Genomic DNA, 22,542 nt, shown 5'->3' on the forward strand with positions numbered 1-22,542 from the left:
CTGCTGTATGTTCCAGATAATAACTACTTTTACATTTTACACTGGGATCTACATTTGACACTTTTCAGCTTCCATTTACTACTTTTAAAAGTTATCTAAGTAGCAACCATTGTATTTTATTTGCTAGGTTAATCTACAACAGAAAAATTGTATTTTTAAAATTAGAAAAAAAAGAAAAGCAGACATTAATTTATTTTACAAATGGCATATAATCTGATATTCCTTGCTCTCATTCTCTCAACAAGCCCACTTATTTTCCTTTTTAACCTCTATTTTGGGGGGAGCATAAATACAGGATAGATTACATATACTCTGTATTGATTTTCATTAAAAATACAAGGAATCCCCTTGACATTTACATTCAGTTGCATCATTTTGATCTTTCTATGGCAATTTTGGTTATTTCTCATTATTTAGGTTTTTTTTATATCTTAAAGTTTTTATATATTTTAATGTGATACATCAATTTATCCATGTTTTCTGAAATTAGCCTTTATGATTATGTTGGCTAGAATCTAAAATATATGTTCCTCTATTATGATATAGATTTGTGGAAACTTATTTGACAAGTGCCAAATTGTATCAAATTCAATTGCATATTTTCCTAAGCCTTATTTCATTGACAGATTTAAGAAACCAGTGCATCAGTTCAATTCACTTTGAAGTTGCAACATAAATGCTATTGTTTTTGGCTAAGGTTATATTAACATTTTTGACCTATGATAAAATGTGCCTTTTAATTTCAAAAAGATGATTTCATTTGGTTATTAATATCATTATTGTTTGTTTCCTTTATTCAAGCCCTCCTCGGGGTATGGAACAGTATTAAAGGCTTGAGCTGTAAATTTTGTAGTGAATATATTTGGCAGGGTGCACTTTTAACAAAGACAGTGGTTTTGAGCTTGTTAATTGGCTTTTTACAGATGTTTTCCCAGCTATCATTGTAAATCTGTTTTTCCTTTCAAAACATCCACTTTGTAGGATATTTGAATATCTTTCTTTCGCTGGCACTTCTTATAGTCTTTAACCTATGTTTTTAGCCAACATGCATTTTAAGCAGTATTTAACTGTTGTAGATTTTATCCATTTGTGTGTTTAATCAACCGGATGTTGTTGTTTTTTAATAATCTTGAAACATTTCCTTAAAAACATTTTAAAAAACCCTGAGAAGGGTAGAAAAGAAAAGAAAGACTAGAGCAACATAAACCAGATGTTTTTAATCTCATTACCTGCATACCTTGTACACCTATGGTGCAATAAGGATCTTTGGACTATAATGAAATGCTGTTGTTGTTGAATATCTTTCTTACTGATGGATTGGTTTTAACATGAACAATCCAGAACAATGTAATATATATTCGGAAAACAAACAAAAAAAACCGAAGGAGGAAAAAAACTGGAAAAAAAGAAAGAAAAAATAAGCTAAAACACAATACTAAAGAGACCCTGTTATAGGGACTTAGATTTTGCAAACTGTGAGCCATTGTTTCCTTGGTTGAGTATTCAGTTTGTAGTGACTCAATCATTACAAACAATTTCATCTTTTCAAGCAAGTTATCATCTTTTATGTCCAAAGATTGAAATCCTCACTCTAATCATTTTAGTATAAGAAAACAAAGATAATTTTTATATTCTATATATGTTATGTATTCTCGGACAAAGATGACCACTAGTTCAGAATAATAAGTCAGTTCATTCAGGACAGCAAATAATTGCCTTAATAAAATGCTTACATTGTTCTGTTGTTTTTTATTCAGGATTTTAGTTCGTTCTTTGATGAAAATGGCAGCTAACAATGCAGTTCTAAACAGACTGGAGCAGAAAGGTGCAGAAGCAGATCAAGTTATTGAATACCTCAAACAGCAAGTTGCTCTTCTAAAGGAAAAAGCTAGTAAGACATAAAACTTTATCTCTGTTGTTAAATGTCTATACAGAAAATCAAGATGTACTCTGATGCCTCTGGTTGTGAATCAAGTGTGTAAAATCTCATGTTTTGGGCCACCCGTTTCCTACATCTGAAAATACAATCAAAAGAATATGATCTAGGTGTTACTTGACAATACAGTCTATGATGGGAAGACATTGAATTTTAACTCTGTAATAGATGATGAATGGAAATAGCCATGTATAAATATGTGAGGGGAAGTCATGAGGAGAGAGCAAGCTTGTTTTCTGCTGCCCTGGTGACTAGGATGCAGAACAATGGCTTCAAACTACAGGAAAGGAGGAAGAACATTAGGAAGAACTTTCTGACTATAAGAGCTGTTCAGCAGTGGAACTCTCTACCCTGAAGTGTGGTGGAGCCTCCTTCTATAGGGGCTTTTAAACAGAGGCTGGATGGCCATCTGTTGGAGGTGCTTTGAACGCGATTATCCTGCTTCTTGGCAGGGGGTTGGACTGGATGGCCCACGAGGTCTCTTACAACTCTATGATTCTATATAGACGAGAAGGTGTGCCGAGACATTGAAGATTTTGTAACAAGTGACCAATAACTTTACTTCTGATGAGAAAGTATATGGTTCCCAGTGCAAATCATCATGTTATCTTCCAGAGTGCGTGGCATGTACCCTTGTAACAGTTGTTAGAGTAGTGCATGAATAACAGTGGTCAAGTTCAGTGGTGATTAACCCAATAGTTGTTCCCAACTAGAATGGGCCCATTGAATCAACCATTCAGGAGTTCAGTTGTTTACTCCGAACTGCAACTAGGAATTGTGTTTAAGCTATGGAAGTGGTATATCAAACACTTTTAACAAACATCTTTAACTACTGTTGCCATCTCGTCATCTTCAAAGAGTGGAAGGAACAGAAGCATACTGAAGCTCTAGAAAATTATGTCAACATTGTAATAATCTCAAATATAAAACATGATAATCAATATATGCAGTTAATATATAATTTATCCATGCTATCTTAAAATAATGTTCCAATCATGTGTCATTTATCTTATTTACTGAACAAATAGTAGATTTTCACTTCATTTGGAAATGAAGAGATGGTGTGCACATCTGTACCTGTTGTATTAAACATGATTAAAATTATAACTTGAATGGCCATGTACATTCCATAATCCGTACTTGAAAACATGAATAGGTTGGCAATATGCAAACACAGCTATTTTGTTTTATTAAAATTACTTGAGGGAGAATAAGGATTTGGCAGTTTTGATAGTTCTCATGTTATGTGGCTGATTATTACCTGCTTTTATTTATTATTTAATAGTAGCAGTTTCCACTGTTATACTATTTTGACTAATACAGTGATTTGCGGATCTGTAAAACACTTGCAGAAAGAACAGAAATACAACTTCTTTTCAGAAGATGGCCAGACAGCAGAAATATAAGCTATTTAAAAATAAAGGTATTAACCTACTGTTGGGATTCTGTTTAACGAGTATAGTAAATTAATAGTTGCTCCATTATCTGTTTACAGAGTATAGGGGATACTGTATCTTAGAAATACTATTCTTCTGGTCAGGTAGAAAGAGTAAGTGTGAACTGTACAAAAGTCAGTCACTCATCTTTAAGTAGAAAAACAGTATTTCCTTTTGCACTCCTTTTTATTCTGACATGCTGTCATATGATGTTACCTTCGAAAAATCACATAAATGATCAATCTAATCTAGCATTAAGTTGGCTAATTGAAAGTGTTGCTTGCGAATCTTGTTTAGAGTCTTTTCCCATCCCAGAACTAGAATGTGAAAGAAATTGTAGTGATTGCACTGGAGGTTCTTCAACTAGGGATGTTAGAAATTTAACCTGTGATTTTGTACATGTAAAACATGTGATGTGTTGCCCTTTCCTTGTGACCTCTGCTCTTTTTCAGAATTGCCTGCATTTAGAACCTTAGTTACATAACAGTTTTTAATTATAGGTATTGTATTTTGACTTTCTCAATATTGAAATAGCGAGCCATTCTTTTCTCATGATCTAGAAATGCTGTTAAAGTTATTCAAATAATGCTGCTATGTGTACTATGTCAGTTGCACTTAGATGTTTTATACAGAACAATATGCAGTTCTGTTTACTGGGAGCCAGAAGAACTGGACTGAAACCAGGGACATTGTCAGGGAGGAATGAAAAAGGCACTATCTATAGCCAAAAAGAAAGAGCAGACTCGATGCATGACAGATGAAACTTCTCAGGCAGAAATAAAGTTAGAACTTTGAATGCTAGTGTTCAGCTATTCAGATACAGGGTAAACTATCATAATAATGAAATAAGAGAAATAGAAAATAACAACAAAGTGAACAAACAAAAGAAAGAACAAAAGACCTTTTGCATAAAATCTGAAAATCATAGAAATTTAAACACAGGGGCAGGAGCACATTACTTGACCAAATAGAAATAAAAAGACAATAAAAACAATATACAGAATAACTATATAAAAGAACGAAAGGGAGAAAAGTTCATTCAAAGAAGAACCATATGAAGATGCACCTCCAATTTTAGAAAGGAAAGTCGAAGCTTGGGGAATCCACGGAAGTCATGCTACCCCTCTTTTCTGCCTTTGTCAGATCACACCTGGAGTACTGTATCCTATTCAGGTCACCGCAGTATAAGGGAGATGTTGACAAGCTGGAATGTGTCCAGAGGAGGGTGACTAAAATGATCAAGGGTCTGGAGAACAACCCCTATGAGGAGCGGCTTAAAGAGCTGTGCATGTTTAGCCTGCAGAAGAGAAGGCTGAGAGGAGACATGATGAAGGCCATGTATAAATATGTGAGGGAGCAAGCTTGTTTTCTGCTGCCCTGGAGACTAGGATGCGGAACAATGGCTTCAGACTACAAGAAAGGAGATTCCACCTAACATTAGGAAGAACATCCTAACCATTGAGAGCTGTTCAGCAGTCAAACTCTCTGCCCCGGGGTGTGGTGGAGGCTCCTTCTTTGGAGGGTTTTAAACAGAGGCAGGATGGCCATCTGCCAGGGGTAGTTAGAATGTGATTTTCCTGCTTCTTGGCAGGGGATTGGACTAGATGGCTCACGAGGTCTCTTACAACTCTTATGATTCTACGATTCTAAGAAATAAATCACCAGGAACAGGTGGCATACCAGTAGAACTGCTTCAATCTATAGAACTACTCTAGTTCTGACTAAAATCTGACAATAAGTATGAAAAACAGATAGATAGTCTCAAGGAAGCCATGCCCCTGATTCTGCAAGATTTGAGCAGGGCTGTTGATGATGATGGTGTGATTTGGAGGTTGACTTGACAGTAACATAGACAAATACTTGTAGGTTGCAGTCATAAATATTTGGCCATTATAGAACCAATATAAAATGTGCACTGGATTTTTTTATCATATTTTCTTCATATTAATCCCCCCCCCCCTTTTTCTTTCTTTTAGCATATTGTCCAAAGTATCTGAACTGAAGGCTTACCTTGTTTCAATTCCCAAGCAAGTGATTTGGCTTAGAATTGACAGACAAATGTTCTGCTTATGAATATAAGAGATCAAACTTTTCAACAGTTTCTGCATAGCCCTAAGGTAGTGCCTCTAGAGTTCATTTCACTATAGTTTACATGAAATGGTCTGTCATCTTTCTTCCATCCCAGCTTTCTTCATGTAGTAAGAAGGAAGGCTTTAAAGAATAAACAGTTTGGCTATGCATTCCATTGTAATAGGCACATAATACTGTTTCAAATTGTATTCCCTCAAGAACCTTAGAGCAACAGTTCTTTCTTAGAACAGGTGCCAAGTTACAGGGGAGAGTTGGAGAGTCAATCTGATTAAGAAAGCCTATTTCTATTTATGCCATGGAATTAATTACAAAATACCTTAGGCACAGAAGGTATTACTGTGGTGTTTTGACAATAATATGAGGTGGTAAAATATTGAAATACGTGGGAAAACTAAGGTGCTAAGTTCTAATAGAGTCATTCTATGGAAGAACAGGCAATAGTACTCAGATTTTCTTATTGCAGACCTTTCATGGAAATACGATTTTTCCTTCCAGTTTCTGTGTTGAAACTTTCTCCATTGTCATGGCAGCTTCTCTTGCTTTTTCATTCTCCCATGTTTTTCAGATCAGATCATCAAATCTAGAATTTGAGCATTGCAAGAAACTCCGAATATTCTTTGGTTACAGAAGTAATCCTGTGTACTTATTTTTCTATTAATTTAACCATTATTGCCCTATGTTGTTTTTAAAGAAAGGCCATTGGCAAAATGCAAAAGGAATAGTATACTTACATGAATCATCATTTTTTCTGTCTTTAAGGACAAGTGAGCCTTGTGTCAATTTGATACCTGTTAGCATTGATCAGATTTTTACTAAAAACAAAAGTAAAAGTATGGTTCTTGCTTAATGAAGCCTGACATTAGTAACTGTTAATGAGATATCTGTACCCTGTAGTCTTACAGGCATCTCTGAGGGAAGAGAAGAAACTCCGAGTTGAAAATGCTAAGCTGAAGAAAGAAATTGAGGTGCTGAAACAGGAATTGATCCAGGCAGAAATACGAAATGGAGGTAACTGAATTTGTACTGGGAGGGCATTGTTGTATTCTAACTATCATCATCATCTTTATTACCCACCTCTCCTTTCTACTCTATTATGCCAGCGTAGATTTTCCTTTCAGCCTTAAGTATCTTTTTTTCAGTTGTGGTTCTTTATTTGTTCAGTAGCTTCTGACTCTTCTTGACCTCATGGACCAGCCCATTCCAGAGCTCCCTGTCAGCCGTTGCCACCCCTAGTTCCTTCAAGGTCAAGCCAGTCACTTCAAGGATACCATCCATCTTGTCCTTGGTCGGCCCCTCTTACTTTTTCCTTACTTTTTCCCCAGCATCATTCTCTTCTCCAAGCTTTTCTGCCTTCTCATTATGTGGTCAAAGTATTCATGTTTGCCTCTAACATCCTTCCCTCCAGTGAGCAGCCTTTTTCAATGGAAGCATTAAAAATACACGGTGTATTGAAAGTATGTTAAGGGTAGCTGCTCTTTCATTTGCTTAGAACTGCATAGCACATGAACAAATCTTATTATTTCCAGGGCATATGTTTGAGAGCGTCTACCAACATGGATAACGTTTGCAGAACTTGATACAGTCAATTAATTTATTAAGATATAAGGAAACGCTTAAGTATCTTGAATGTTATTGTGGAAGAAAGATTAAAAATGGTCTAGTGCCAACTTTAAAGCTGCATGTGAGATTCATCATCATCATCATCATTTAATAACTTATTAATTGCCCTCCATCCAAGAATGCTCTAGGCGATTTACAGCTAAATTATAAAAGATAAAATACATACATACAAAAATTAAAAATTAACAGAGATCGAATGCTCTAGTAAAAAGCCAGGTCTTAAGTGCGAGAGTAAAAGGCCCTAAGTCACAGGTGGCTCTCATGTAGGGAGGCAAGGAATTCCACAAGGCAGGGGCAGAAATAGAAAAGGCCCTGAGTCTGGTCCTTTCCAAGTGCACTTCTCTAGGACCCGGTATATGGAGTAAGTCACGTTGGGCTGGTCATTGCGACCTCCGATGATGGGAGAAGGAGAGGCGGTCCCTAAGGTACGATGGACCCTGGCCGGAAAGAGTTTTAAAGGTCAGAACTAACATCTAATACAGGCCACGGTACTCAGTTGGAAGTCAATGTAAATGTTGCAGTACTGGTGTTATATGGCATTTCATGGGCGTTCTTGTGAGTAACCTGGCTGCCGCATTCTGAACAATACGAAGCTTTCGGGGTCATAGACATCAGAAGGCCCACATACAGGGCGTTGCAATAGTCCAGCCTAGACGTGACCGTGGCATGGATGACAGTTAAGAGGGGAAATTGCTCTCTTTTTTAAGTTTGCTAATTGAAGCAGTTGTACAATTGCATAACTTAATTGGATATTACTTTTCATATAACGTTCTCACCAAAGTAATTTTGGCCTTGTCTGTTCAAGCCACCAAATAAAGTGGCAAAATCTATACGCTAGAGTGACTGTATCATTCCTGATTTCTGTATTAGGGATTATGTTCGTGAATGCTCCCTTCGAAAGAAGCTGCAGGAAAGATTTTTTCAAAAGTAGATGAATTAAATGCTAAGGAAGAAAGTTCTAGAATGATGTTTCAGTAGATCACATTTACATTATAAACCATTCCAAATGTTTCTATGCCTGGAAGTATTAATTCACTAGTTTTATTAAAAACATGCAGGCCTCAGATTTGACATTAGGCAGCTGTCAGTTTTTCAAAATATTAACTTTAACCTCTTTATGTTTGAGTTTTGTTCTGTTCTCTTGGTATAGTTTGAGTATGTATCAGTTACACTGTTAATTCCTATTGCTCTGATTGCAGAAATTTATCAGACCACAGAAATAAATCAGAAACTGCAATACCAAGTAGAAATAAGACTTGGTTAATTGTGGTTAAGCTATAATAATCTTATTACTGTTTGCTCTATAAATAGCTATTAGTTTTCATAAAACCTGACAATAAAAGTCAGAAGGGTATGTAAGTTTGTGTGTGTAAGTAATAAAAAACTGGTTACATGAAACAAAGTTTTCAATTTTTTTATAGTTTATATGATATATATAGTTCACCAGATAGTCTTAACTAGCAGAACAGAATTTTGTATTGATTAACTTTTTGTAATTAAAGTCTAGAATTTTGTTGCATTCAAAATAACATGACTCTTATTTTTGTGTTTGCATTTAGTGAAACAAATCTCAGTACCAACCAGTGAAACACCTTCTACAGCATCTTTTTCAGAAGGTTTTTCTCAGCCAACATCTGCTGCAATAACCCCATCTGCTCCCAAGGACCAGGCCAAGGGAGCAAGTGAAGAAAAGAAGAAAAAAGATAAAGCGGAAAAGAAAGGTAATGCTGCACCAGTATTTTGTTAATAAATGTTAAAATAAAAGAAGTAATATACAAATTATTATCCATTATCCAAAATGCCTCTAAGCAGAGATTTTTTGGATTACAAATGATTATTTTTGTATACATGTATACAAAGGAGACCCAAATCTAAACATAAAATAAATGCATGTTTCATATACACCTTATACAAATTGTCTGAAGGTAATTTTATATGCAGTACTTTTAATATTTTTGTGCATGAAACAAAGTTTGTGTACTTCGAGCTATAAGAAAACAAAGGTGTTACTATTACAGCTATTTGAGTAGACAACTTTGAATTTTAGTATTTTAAATTTTGGGCTTCTAGATAAAATATGCTTTATCTGTAGTACTTTTCACATTAATACAAGTGTTTCCAGTTAAAAAAATATTCTGGCTCTTGTTGAGGTGTATAGTAAAGATAAATATACATAAACAACATCCATTTATAGAATTATTACAGATTTTCTGATTTGCAAACTAGCAAAGTTATATGAGTCAAAGAATTATCTTTTGTATGCTGAAAACAGTTTTTTTTTTAGTTATTCTGCTATGTTTCCATGTGATTATCTCTAGTTATCAGTGTTTAAGGAAACCTTTTAAAGCAGAATTGTAGCATTGAATGTCTTATTTAAAATAAGAAAAAAACTGTACAGTACACTCACACTCATCAAAATCTGCTTGTTAGCTTCAACTGTGGACCTAAAGAATCGTGAAATGTACCATACATTAAGTATTAGCTTAAGTTTTTATTGATTCAATGGGTATACTTCAGTTAGGACTAATTGCTCTTAGACCACAATGTTGTTTCATTTCTGGAAAAAAATGCTTAATGTTAGTAATTTGCTTAAATTGCATTGCATTGAGAGATCTAATTTGTCTTACTAGGAGAAAAGAAGGAGAAGAAGCAGCAGTCAGCAGCAAATGATGACTCAAAGCCTTTGGATGTTTCCCGGCTTGATCTTCGCATTGGTTGCATCACAACAGCAAAGAAACACCCAGATGCAGATACTCTATATGTTGAGGAGGTTGATGTTGGAGAAGCAAATCCTAGAACTGTTGTCAGTGGTTTAGTGAAACATGTTCCTTTAGAAGAGGTACAGATGTAATTTTTAATTTAGATAAATAAGTTATATTTTAAGATATTTTTTCAGTTTTATTAAAATTTAGCGTTTACTTTGGCATGTCAAATATGTGCTACGTACATACTAAGGAAAAATTATTATTTTGAGGAGTTGCTCTACCCTGAACTTAAGAATGGAAAACGGAATGTTGGTGGACAGGAAAAGAGATTTAAAGATGGCCTCAAAGCCAGCCTTAAAAACTGGCATAGACACTGAGAACTGGGAAGCCCTGGCCCTTGAGCGCTCCAGCTGGAGGTCAGCTGTGACCAGCAGTGCTGCAGAATTCGAGGAGGCATGAGTGGAGGGTGAAAGAGAGAAACATGCCAGGAGGAAGGCTTGTCAAGCCAACCCCGACCGGGACCGCTTTCCACCTGGAAACCAATGGCCACTCTGCAGAAGATGCAGAGCAAGAATAGGGCTCCACAGCCACATGCTGACCCACAAGGAAACCCATAATGGAAGACCATCTTACTCGTCCAACGAGGGAAGAAGAAGAAGAAGAAGAAGAAAGTAGCTAGAGCTGCATTGAAAAATCCCTCTGTTGCTAAATGTATGCCTAAGCACTAAAACAAAGCTCATCCAGAATCATGTTTTGTGGGGTAGGATGAGATTATATTTAATATTCTACTTTACTGTCCATGGTGTTCCACAAGAGAAAATGTTACTTTGTTATCTTAATTGATCTTCCCCCTAAAACGGACATTAAAACTATCCAGTAGTTTATTGAAGCAACTGCAATTATTTCAGTTTGTGGGGAATGTTATATAAAATGATGAAGACTGAAACAGATTTCAAACCGCTTTTCTTTTTACATGCAAATATATTAATTGGAAACTTCTTCTTTTATACTGTGCAAGACAAACACAGTAGTGTAGTTGGAATATCATGTTGGTTATAAAACATCTTTGGGTTCTATTAGATACCTTGAATTGAAATTCTGAAATAATTCATTATCTTGGGAAAATGTGGCTGGTATTCCCTAGAGCCCATTGTTCTATTTCAGGTATTATTTCCTAGCAAGAAAAAGCAGAAGTATTCATGGCATTAAATATATTAATTGCAATGCATGTTATGTGCAGTCATTTTAATTAAATTTGTTCCAAAATATTCATCTTGTCTTTGGCATATGGGGTTAGTGAGTGTGTATGCCCTAATTACATCCTGAATGGTAAACCACCTGAACAAATTTGTTCTGCTTTCCTTAATTAGTTAAGAAGCATGCTTTAGCCAGATTCCGGCTATAAATGTTAAACATTGAATTCCTAGACCACAATGAATGGAAAGCTGGTAAAACATTGTTTAAGCAATTCTTGCAGCCCATCAGGATCCAGTGTCTTTATTGCACCCCACTGTGCTTGTATGTTAAATGACAATTCTTCTCAATTGACTATTTCCTGGCTCTTACTCTTGAATTTGTCTTCAAAGAATTTTAATTGTTGCTAGCTTATTAGTATCTGCATACTTTTTTTTACACTGTGAAAGAAATTCAGAGAGACCTAACCAAATTCTGGTTTAATGTTCATTTCCAGATGCAAAACCGGATGGGAATATTTCTCTGTAACCTGAAGCCAGTAAAAATGAGAGGGGTGATGTCCCAGGCGATGCTGATGTGTGCTAGCACACCAGAGAAGGTGGAAATTCTAGTTCCCCCTAGTGGGGTTGTTCCTGGGGAGAGAATCACATTTGAAGGCTATCTTGGTAAGCAAAAGCATCCTAGAAAGTGAGATAGAAGTAGAAAATAAGTGTAGGTGGATTCTCAGATTTAAAATTTTCACCCTGATTTATATAAACATGGAACAAATATGACTGGATTCTTATCCATTACAGATGATCAGTAGGAGCTGAATTTTTTATTTTTGGTTTTTATTTGACAGATAGTCCTGATTGTTGATTCGCTGAATACTAAAGATGCTCCTCATACAATAGGAGAAAATAAATGTTATACAGTTGTGTTATCGGCAGGAAAAGAGATGAAGAACATTGATGGATGTGTAGATTAGTTGTGATCTTCCAGGATTTGCTCAGTGTTGTCCCCATTCCAGAACAGATATGTGTTTCCTTGCATAAACAGGCAAAGACATTCTGAGCTTCATGGAGACCGCTTTCCTTGTAAGCTGCTCCAAGTTCCTCTCTGGAGGTGATGGCAGGATATAAATAAAGATGATGACGATGATGGTTGTTGTTGTTGTTGTTGTTGTTATTATTATTTGTCGATGTACTTTTCAAAATAGAAATGGCAGGAATTTTGCTTGTGGTTTTGCTGACAGAAAGGTTGGCAGTTCGAATCCGGGAAGCGGTTAGCCCCAGTTTCTGCCAACCTAGCAGTTTGAAAACATGCAAATGTGAGTAGATAAATAGGAACCGCTGTGGCGGGAAAGTATCGGCACTCCATGACGTCATGCCAGCCTCATGACCATGGAGGCATCTACAGACAATGCTGGCTCTTCAGCTTAGAAATGGAGATGAGCACCACCCCCAGAGTCAGACACAACTAGATTTAATGTCAGGGGAAACCTTTACCTTTACTTTTGAAAACATACAATAAATTCCTTTGAGGAGTCACTCTTGGGGGCTTCCCAGAAGGAAGAAAATATTTTAATGCCCACATTATCTTTCTGTGGTGCACTATTTATAACATTACCAGTATGTAGCAATGTGTAGCCTGATCAGCATTACTCAGTGTTTAAGATAGGATAATTATGGGAGAAAAGGGCAGTGCTTGAGGACTGTTTCATTTTTAAATGAGAATTTGTGCTACATGTCACTTGCATTTCAAAAAATACACTGCCCATGAAGGATCACTATTAAAAAGAATAACATGTCACTGCCAGATTATGTGATCAGAAATAGATGTGTCTAGAGCACGGAGAACTGCTGTTAAATTTCATTCTCCCTGCGCTATTATACCTAGATATATGTTGAAATGAAATTCTATAATGGCTGTTTTGGTTTATATCAGCATGCGCTGATAAAAAATGTGGTCCAAAACACCTGGAGGAATGAAGTTTGCACATGCCTAGTTTATATACATTAAATTTACATATGCTATAATGAGATTATTATCCTCCATCTTTTTAAGTAGCAAGTTTAAGATTATCTTTTGAAAGCTTAACATTACTACCAATATGAATAAAAAAAATCACCTTTTCCACTTTATTGTTTTTCTTTGTCTCTTTCAGTATAGAGAAATGGCATTTTTCATGACTCAGTTGATTCTAGTTCGGTTATCTGTTGTACTAGATGGGTAAACTGATCCATAAATATATTGTGGTTTAGATTTAAGAGGGAAAGTTTGTGTTCATCAATTATAATGTATTTATGTCATATATAAATAAGCCACCCCTCTGGTTCTGATTATAGTTTTGTTATAATCAGATACATTATAGTTGTGACTATGTTGCAACTGATTATAGTGTGATTTCATTCAATTTGATTGTTCTCTTTTGTTAATTTGTAAGACGTTTCAAACAAAAGACCAGTTGTGTTTTTTAAAGTCCCATAATTTTGATCAGGAATGAGAAGGGTATGGCCCTCAAAATGTTATTGGCCTATACCAATGCTTCTTGACCTGTGAGTCCCCAGATGTTTTGGTCTTCAACTCCCAGAAATCCTAACAGCTGGTAAACTGGTTGGGATTTCCAGTTTCTGGGATTTATATGCCAAAACACCTGGGGACCTATAGTTTGAGAACCACTGGGCTATACCTACATTTTTTTTGTCACTGGCTATGCTGAATACAGCTCCTGAGAAGAGACGCTCAACCACTCTGGAGGGCTGCTTATAATAGTCTTAATTTTTGTATGTTTTGTGTTTATATTATAAGAAATAAGGTGATGTTTTGTTATTTATATGATACTAGCTTGGGGACCCGGCGCTGCCCGGGTTATTTGAGAAAGGAACTGTGTATCAAGGTTGGTCTTTATCAGTTATTTATATGGCTCGCAATGGACTCAGGAAGTGAGTGAAGGTACTGCAAGTCCCATCATCCATCGTCCGTCCTCCTTCAAACAGCACCGGGGATGTAGGGTGGGTCATGGGGGCTCTGTGTGCCAAGTTTGATCTTGATCGGACATTAGATGAGGGTTGCAGCCGTCTTGGGAAGGGAGTGGAGGTACTTCAAGTCCCATCATCCATGGTCTGTCCTCCTCAAAAGTGCACCAGGATGTAGAGTGGGTCATGGGGACGCTGTGTGCCAAGTTTGGTCTTGATCAGTCATTGGTGAGGGTCTCCGTGGTCTCAGGAAGTGAGCGAAGTGACTGCTAGTCCCATCATCCATTGTCAAATTCTTCCAAACCGCACCAGGATGTAGAGTGGGTTATGCGGGCTCTCTGTGTAAATTGTGGTCCTGATCCATCATAGTTGGCAGTTATAATGGTCTCAGGAAGGGAGTGCAGGTATTGCAAGTCCCATCGTCCATGGTGCATCCTCCTCCAAGCCGCACCAGGATGTAGAGTGCGTCATGGAGACTCAGTGTGCCAAGTTTGGTCTTTGTCGGTAATTGGATGAGGGTTGCAGTGGTCTCAAGAATTGAGCAAAGGTACCGCAAGTCCCATAATCCATGGTCCATCCCCGACCAAACCACACCAGGACGTAAAGTGGGTCATGATAGGTCTATGTGCCAAGTTTGGTCCTGATCAGTCATTGGATGAGGTTAACAGCGGTCTCAGAATGTGAGTGATGGTACTGCAAGTCCCATCATCCATGGTTCATCCTCCTCCAAACTGCAGTAGGATGTCGAGTGGGTGATGGGGGCTCTGTGTGCCTATTTTGGTCTGTATTGGTAGTGTTCTGACCCAGCCCCCGGCCTTTCCTTTCCTCTCTTTGTCATCTCGGAATGTTGGAATTGAGGCTGGCCAATCAGAGACCATATGCAAATTTCCTTCTGTCATGTCCCTGTTTCTGTCATGAACCCTTTTCTCCACCAGGGGCTCCTGTTGAAGCAGGCCAATCAGGGATCATATGCAAATAGCACCACAGCAGCAGCCAGTCAGAATCTTGGAACTTTCAGGCTGGCCAATCAGAAAGCCGGCACAAACTCCTCTGCCCTACGTCCTCCCTCTGCCCTACGTCCTCCCTCTGTCCTCCCACACATACAAACTTTGACTTTTATTATATACTAGCTTGGGGACCCGGCGCTGCCCGGGTTATTAGACAAAGTGGATAATTGCAGTTCTGTATGCCAAGTTTGGTCTTTATTGGTCATTGGATAACGGCTGCATTGTTTTCAGGAAGTGAGTGAAGGCACTTGACGTCCCATCATCCATGGTCCACCCTCCTCCAAACAGCAGCAGGATATAGAGTGGGTCATGGGGGCTCTGTGTGCAAAGTTTGGTCTTTATCAGTCATTGGATGAGGGTGGCAGTGGTTTCCGTAAGTGAGTGAAGGTACTGCAAGTCCCATCATCCAAAGTCCATCCTCCTTCAAACTGCAGCAGGATGTAGAGTAGGTCATGGGGGCTCTGTGTGCTAAGTTTTGTCTTGATCAGTCATTGGATTAGGGTCACAGTGGTTTCAGGAAGTGAGTAAAGGTACTGCAAGTCCCATCATCCATGGTCAACCCTCCTCCAAAACTGCAGCAGGATGTAGAGTGGCTCATGGGGGCTCTGTGTGCTAAGTTTTGTCTTGATTGGACATTAGATGAGGGTTGCAGCAGTCTTGGGAATGGAGTGGAGGTACTTGAAGTCCCATCATCCATGGTCTGTCCTCCTCGAAAGTGCACCAGGATGTAGAGTGGGTCATGGGGACTCTGTGTGCCAAGTTTGGTCTTGATCAGTCATTGGCGAGGGTCTCAGTGGTCTCAGGAAGTGAGTGAAGTGACTGCAAGTCCCATCATCCATTGTCAAATTCTTCCAAACCGCACCAGGATGTAGAGTGGGTCATGCGCGCTCTCTGTGTAAATTGTGGTCCTGATCCATCATTGTTGGCAGTTGTAATGGTCTTAGGAAGGGAGTGCAGGTATTGCAAGTCCCATCGTCCATAGTGCATCCTCCTCCAAACCACACCAGGATGTAGAGTGCGTCATGGAAAGTCAGTGTGCCAAGTTTGGTCTTTATCGGTAATTGGATGAGGGTTGCAGTGGTCTCAAGAATTGAGCAAAGGTACCGCAAGTCCCATAATCCATGGTTCATCCCCGGCCAAACCACACCAGGACGTAAAGTGGGTCATGAGAGGTCTATGTGCCAAGTTTGGTTCTGATCAGTCATTGGATAAGGTTAACAGCGGTCTCAGAATGTTAGTGGTGGTACTGCAAGTCCCATCATCCATGGTTCATACTCCTCCAAACTGCAGTAGGATGTTGAGTGGGTGATGGGGGCTCTGTGTGCCTATTTCGGTCTGTATTGGTAGTGTTCTGACCCAGCCCCCGGCCTTTCCTTTCCTCTCTTTGTCATCTCGGAATGTTGGATTTGAGGCTGGCCAATCAGAGAGCATATGCAAATTTCCTTCTGTCATGCCCTGTTTCTGCCATGAACCCTCTTCTCCACCAGGGGCTCCTATTGAAGCTGGCCAATCAGAGACCATATGCAAATAGCACCACAGCGGCAGCCAATCAGAACGCTGCCACATATCCCTCCGCCCTACGTCCGCCGCACTTCTGTCCGTCGCATACAAACTTTGACTTTTATTATATACTAGCTGTGCCCTGCCACGCGTTGCTGTGGCCTATAGTAAGAGTTTTGAAGTCTCTGCCTGGCCTCACTTCCTCATTTCTTCTCTCTTCCTTTCTTCTCTTGCTCTCTTTCCCTCTTTCTCTCTCACACACTCCTTCCTTTCCCCTCTTTCTCTCTCTCTCTCTCTCTCTCGCATCCCTCCTTCCTCCCCCTTCTTTATGCTTGTGTGTTAACTTAAGTATTTTCTGTTGGTCATGGGGGTTCAGTGTGGCAAGTTTGTCCCAATTCTATCGTCGGTGGGGTTCAGGATGCTCTTTGAGTGTAGGTGAACTGTGAATCCCAGTGACTACAACTCCCAAATGTCAAGGTCTATTTTCCCCAAACTTCATCTGTGTTCATATTTGGGCGTATTGAATACTTATGCTAAGTTTGGTCCGGATCCATCATTGTTTGAGTCCACAGTGCTGTCTGGATGTAGGTGAACTACAACTCCCAAACTCAAGGTCAATGCCCTCCAAGCCTTTCCAGTATTTTCTGTTGGTCATGGGAGTTCTGTGTGCCAAGTTTGGTTCAATTCCATCATTGGTGGAGTCCAGAATGCTCTTTGATTGTAGGTGAACTATAAATCCCAGGAACTACATCTCCCAAATGACAAATTCATAATTGTTTGAGTGATGGTCACTCCTTCTGTTGTGAGACGTTGTGTTGTGGAGCCTCGCCCTGCCCTTCCCTTCCCTTCCCTTCCCTTCCCTTCCCTTCCCAGCACTCGCCTCTTTTGCTGCTCTTCCGTCGTCCCTCCCTCTGGCCGGAGTCGTCCAAAAAGGCAAGAAGGAAGCGGGCGGCAGCGGCGCGGGTTAGGCGAGAGAGGGTTCGTGCAGGGCCTAGCCTTCCACTAAGCCTGTCTCGCCTAGATCGTGCTCCCGCCGGGCGGCAGCGGCGCGAATTAGGCGAGAGAGGCTTCGTGCAGGGCCTAGCCTTCCACTAAGCCTGTCTCGCCTAGATCGCGCTCCCGCCGGGTGGCAGGAACGCGGGTTAGGCGAGAGAGGCTTCGTGCAAGGCTAGGCCATTTTGAGGGGGCGGGACAGGCCAGGAAAGGGCGGGGATTGGAGGGGAGGAAGAAGGAGGGGGAGGAGGTGAGATTGGGGAAGAAGAAGGAGGAGGTAAGAAGGGGAAGGGAGGGGTGTAGAGTTAGCGGCGTGTGTGTTTGTGTGGAAGGGAGGGGGGTTTGTTACCGGCGTTTGGTTGTGTTGCGGGGAAGGGAGGGGGTGTATGTTAGCGGCGTGTGTGTTTGTGTGTTGCAGGGATGGGAGGGGTGGTGAGTTAGCGGCGTGTGTGTTTGTGTGGAAGGCAGGGGGGTTTGTTACCGGCGTTTGGTTGTGTTGCGGGGGAGGGAGGGGACGTGTCTTACCGGAGCTGCGTTGGAGGAGGGAAGGAGTGTTTCAGGGCCGGAAGGGGTGGGGGAAAGTTGCGATGCGTGTGTGTGTGTGTTTGTGGGCGGCGACGTGTTCATGCTGGGCGATGGAGGGAGGGATGTGCGGAGGGTGCGTTGGTCGTTCGGCCATGTGTGTGCGCGCGCTGGGGGCTTTTTCTCCAGTGCGCATGCTCAGTTGTTTTGGCGATTTATCGTTGTGTTGTTGTGTTGTTTTCAATTCTGAGTGGATTAGTTTGTACCGAGTGGGTTGTCCTTGGGGCATGGCAATTTTGGTTCAGTTTCGTTGGGGGGTTGTGGAGTTATGCGGCTCCGTACGACGCCCCCTACAGATTTATATTATAGACTAGCTTGGGGACCCGGCGTTGCCCGGGTTATTAGAGAAAGTGGGTAATGGCAGTTCTGTATGCCAAGTTTGGTCTTTATTGGTGTTTGGATAACGGGTGCATTATTTTCAGGAAGTGGATGAAGGTACTTGAAGTCCCATCATCCATGGCCCATCCTCCTACAAACAGCAGCAGGATATAGAGTGGGTCATGGGGGCTCTGTGTGCCAAGTTTGGTCTTTATCAGTCATTAGATGAGGGTGGCAGTGGTGTCAGTAAGTGAGTGAAGGTACTGCAAGTCCCATCATCCAAAGTCCATCCCCTTTCAAACTGCAGCTGGATGTAGAGTAGATCATGGGGGCTCTGTGTGCCAAGCTTGGTCTTGATCGGTCATTAGAAGAGGGTTGCAGCAATGTTTTGAAGGGAGTGGAGGTACTTGAAGTCCCATCATCCATGGTCTGTCCTCCTCCAAACTGTAGCAGGATGTAGAGTGGGTCATTGGAGCTCCATGTGCCAATTGTAGTCTTGATTAGTCATTGGCAAGGGTCTCAGTGGTCTCAGGAAGTGAGCAAAGGTACTGCAAGTCCCATCATCCATCTCCAAATTTTTCCAAACAACACCAGGACGTAAAGTGGGTCATGAGAGGTCTATGTGCCAAGTTTGGTCTTGATCCGTCATTGGATGAGGTTTGCAGAGGTCTCAGAATGTGAGTGAAGGTACTGGAAGTTCCATCATCCATGGTCCACCCTTCTCCAAAACTGCAGCAGGATGTAGAGTGGGTCATGGGGGCTCTGTGTGCCAACTTTGGTCTTGATTGGTCATTAGATGAGTTTTGCAGCAGTCTTGAGTAGTGGAGGTACTTGAAGTCCCATCATCCATGGTCTGTCGTCCTCCAAACTGCTCCAGGATGTAGAGTGGGTCATTGAAGCTCCATGTGCAAAGTTTAGTCTTGATGAGTCATTGGCGAGGGTCTCAGTGGTCTCAGGAAGTGAGTGAAGTGACTGCAAGTCCCATCATCCATTGTTAAATCCTTCCAAACCGCACCAGGATGTAGAGTGAGTTATGCGGGCTGTCTGTGTAAATTGTGGTCCTGATCCATCATCGTTGGCAGTTGTAATGGTCTTAGGAAGGGAGTGCAGGTATTGCAAGTCCCATCGTCCATGGTGCATCCTCCTCCAAACTGCACCAGGATGTAGAGTGTGTCATGGAGACTCAGTGTGCCAAGTTTGGTCTTTATCGGTAATTGGATGAGGGTTGCAGTGGTCTGAAGAATTGAGCAATGGTACTGCAAGTCCCATAATCCACGGTCCATCTCCAGCCAAACCACACCAGGACGTAAAGTGGGTCATGAGAGGTCTATGTGCGAAGTTTGGTCCTGATCAGTCATTGGATAAGGTTAACAGCGGTCTCAGAATGTGAGTGGTGGTACTGCTAGTCCCATCATCCATGGTTCATCCTCCTCCAAACTGCAGTAGGATGTAGAGTGGGTGATGGGGGCTCTGTGTGCCTATTTTGGTCTGTATGGGTAGTGTTCTGACCCAGCCCCCTTTGGCCTTTCCTTTCCTCTCTTTGTCATCTCGGAATGTTGGATTTGAGGCTGGCCAATCAGAGAGCATATGCAAATTTCCTTCTGTCATGCCCCGTTTCTGCCATGAACCCTTTTCTCCACCAGGGGCTCCTGTTGAAGCAGGCCAATCAGGGATCATATGCAAATAGCACCACAGCAGCAGCCAGTCAGAATCTTGGAACTTTCAGGCTGGCCAATCAGAAAGCCGGCACAAACTCCTCTGCCCTACGTCCTCCCTCTGCCCTACGTCCTCCCTCTGTCCTCCCACACATACAAACTTTGACTTTTATTATATACTAGCTTGGGGACCCGGCGCTGCCCGGGTTATTTGAGAAAGGAACTGTGTATCAAGGTTGGTCTTTATCAGTTATTTATATGGCTCGCAACGGACTCAGGAAGTGAGTGAAGGTACTGCAAGTCCCATCATCCATCGTCCGTCCTCCTTCAAACAGCACTGGGGATGTAGGGTGTGTAGAGTGGGTTATGCGGGCTCCCTGTGTAAATTGTGGTCCTGATCCATCATTGTTGGCAGTTATAATGGTCTCAGGAAGGGAGTGCAGGTATTGCAAGTCCCATCGTCCATGGTGCATCCTCCTCCAAGCCGCACCAGGATGTAGAGTGCGTCATGGAGACTCAGTGTGCCAAGTTTGGTCTTTGTCAGTAATTGGATGAGGGTTGCAGTGGTCTCAAGAATTGAGCAAAGGTACCGCAAGTCCCATAATCCATGGTCCATCCCCGACCAAACCACACCAGGACGTAAAGTGGGTCATGAGAGGTCTATGTGCGAAGTTTGGTCCTGATCAGTCATTGGATGAGGTTAACAGCGGTCTCAGAATGTGAGTGATGGTACTGCAAGTCCCATCATCCATGGTTCATCGTCCTCCAAACTGCAGTAGGATGTTGAGTGGGTGATGGGGGCTCTGTGTGCCAATTTCGGTCTCTATTGGTAGTGTTCTGACCCAGCCCCCGGCCTTTCCTTTCCTCTCTTTGTCATCTCGGAATGTTGGAATTGAGGCTGGCCAATCAGAGACCATATGCAAATTTCCTTCTGTCATGTCCCTGTTTCTGTCATGAACCCTTTTCTCCACCAGGGGCTCCTGTTGAAGCAGCCCAATCAGGGATCATATGCAAATAGCACCACAGCAGCAGCCAGTCAGAATCTTGGAACTTTCAGGCTGGCCAATCAGAAAGCCGGCACAAACTCCTCTGCCCTACATCCTCCCTCTGCCCTACGTCCTCCCTCTGTCCTCCCACACATACAAACTTTGACTTTTATTATATATATAGATATAGATATAGATATAGATGTATAATAGATACACCAAAGTAAATAGTCCAGTGGAGAAGATGAGAGCATAGTATTTGAAGGTGACTGGGTTAGGATGTGCTTCTGAAATGTTTTTTTTAGTCAGCAGGAGTTAAGATGTTAATTAGTTAGATTTGGCTGAGATTATAAGGAGACAGAAGAAGAGAGTTGAGGTTTAGGTGACAGAGTGGGAGAGGTTAGTTTAGGCCAGCTTTTCTCAACCTTTATATCCTGGAGCAACCATTGAAATCAGGATTCAGGAGACCCCTACATAAAATTTACTGTATGTAAACCCCCCCCCCCCCCCCGCCACAAAGTTATGTTTCTTTTTCAACCACAATCTCCCAAAGAACCCATTGAACCCTGGTTGAGAAACCCTGGTTTAGACTGATGGTGGGTTTTGTTTGGCAGGGTGGGTGTTAAGTGTTGCTTTATATGATCTTACGCTTGGCTTTTAACTGATAATTGTACCTTGCTTTCAGAGCATTTTGTCAGAAACAAGCATGTAAAGACAAATGTAGACTTATATTATTTGAATTATTTGTATCATCTGCATTTCATTTCCATACGTTGGCACATTTTGTCATAAATTAATGAGCCAGTTCACTTGCATTTAAACAGATGGGAACAAAGAATCTGTCTACACTTACCTCTGGGGAAAAACTTGCATTGTCCCTCAAATTCATTTGCTTTGTGTGATAAAACTGTGGTTGAAAGAAAGAGTGCACAGAGTTAGTTGTCAGGGTTTTCGTTATCTTCATTTTAATTAGAGAGGAACATTGTGTGTGATTGTTATAGATTGTTAAATACATAATTTTAATCCAAACCATTGAACTTTTGTAACAGAATACCATGGCACACTTAATTAATCTTGACTTGTGTGTTTATCTTCTATTTAATAAATATTTCCACACACATTCCTCTTTGAAAGCTCCTATAGTAATATTCGGGTGACAAATCAGAAACAGTCTTTCTGCTGTGGTAGTGGATGTTTAAAGGTAGTTGGTGTCTTTGGTGACTGGTTATATGTTGGGATAAAGGAATTGATACAGAACAAGCCACAGAGCTAAATGTCAGAGTATGACAGCAGCAGTGTGATCTTTTAGATATTTGATGGTATCCAGAAGAATTAAAGGAAAAGTTGTTACGATTGATGTTGGTAGCACTGGCATAAGTCAATGTCCCAACACGGCACATTTACCAATTCTTTTTGACACAAATATACATGAGTGAAAGATAGTAAGGCACACAACAAGACTCCCCAGACTTCCCTCACACAAAAAGTCACATACGATTCAGTGGTTATACAAAAGAATTAACTAACCTTGAGAGAGAAAGATCATTGTAAACTTTACCATT

The 22,542-nt window shown here is 40.7% G+C and overlaps 1 protein-coding gene across 3 annotated transcripts in view; it reads left to right on the plus strand.

Annotated features, from left to right (window-relative positions):
* The window catches only part of AIMP1 (aminoacyl tRNA synthetase complex interacting multifunctional protein 1), a 41,105-nt gene that overhangs the window by 12,214 nt on the left and 6,349 nt on the right, over positions 1-22,542 (plus strand). For all 3 annotated transcript variants that reach the window (XM_060779126.2, XM_067468635.1, XM_060779125.2), the window contains 5 exons: positions 1,758-1,891; positions 6,358-6,471; positions 8,643-8,804; positions 9,714-9,922; positions 11,479-11,647. In XM_060779126.2, coding sequence (XP_060635109.2) covers positions 1,777-1,891; positions 6,358-6,471; positions 8,643-8,804; positions 9,714-9,922; positions 11,479-11,647 — 769 coding nt within the window. In that variant the 5' untranslated portion in view covers positions 1,758-1,776. The remainder of the gene's footprint in view (positions 1-1,757; positions 1,892-6,357; positions 6,472-8,642; positions 8,805-9,713; positions 9,923-11,478; positions 11,648-22,542) is intronic.

Source organism: Anolis sagrei, chromosome 5, assembly GCF_037176765.1.
Source record: "Anolis sagrei isolate rAnoSag1 chromosome 5, rAnoSag1.mat, whole genome shotgun sequence".
Taxonomy (NCBI): domain Eukaryota; kingdom Metazoa; phylum Chordata; class Lepidosauria; order Squamata; family Dactyloidae; genus Anolis; species Anolis sagrei.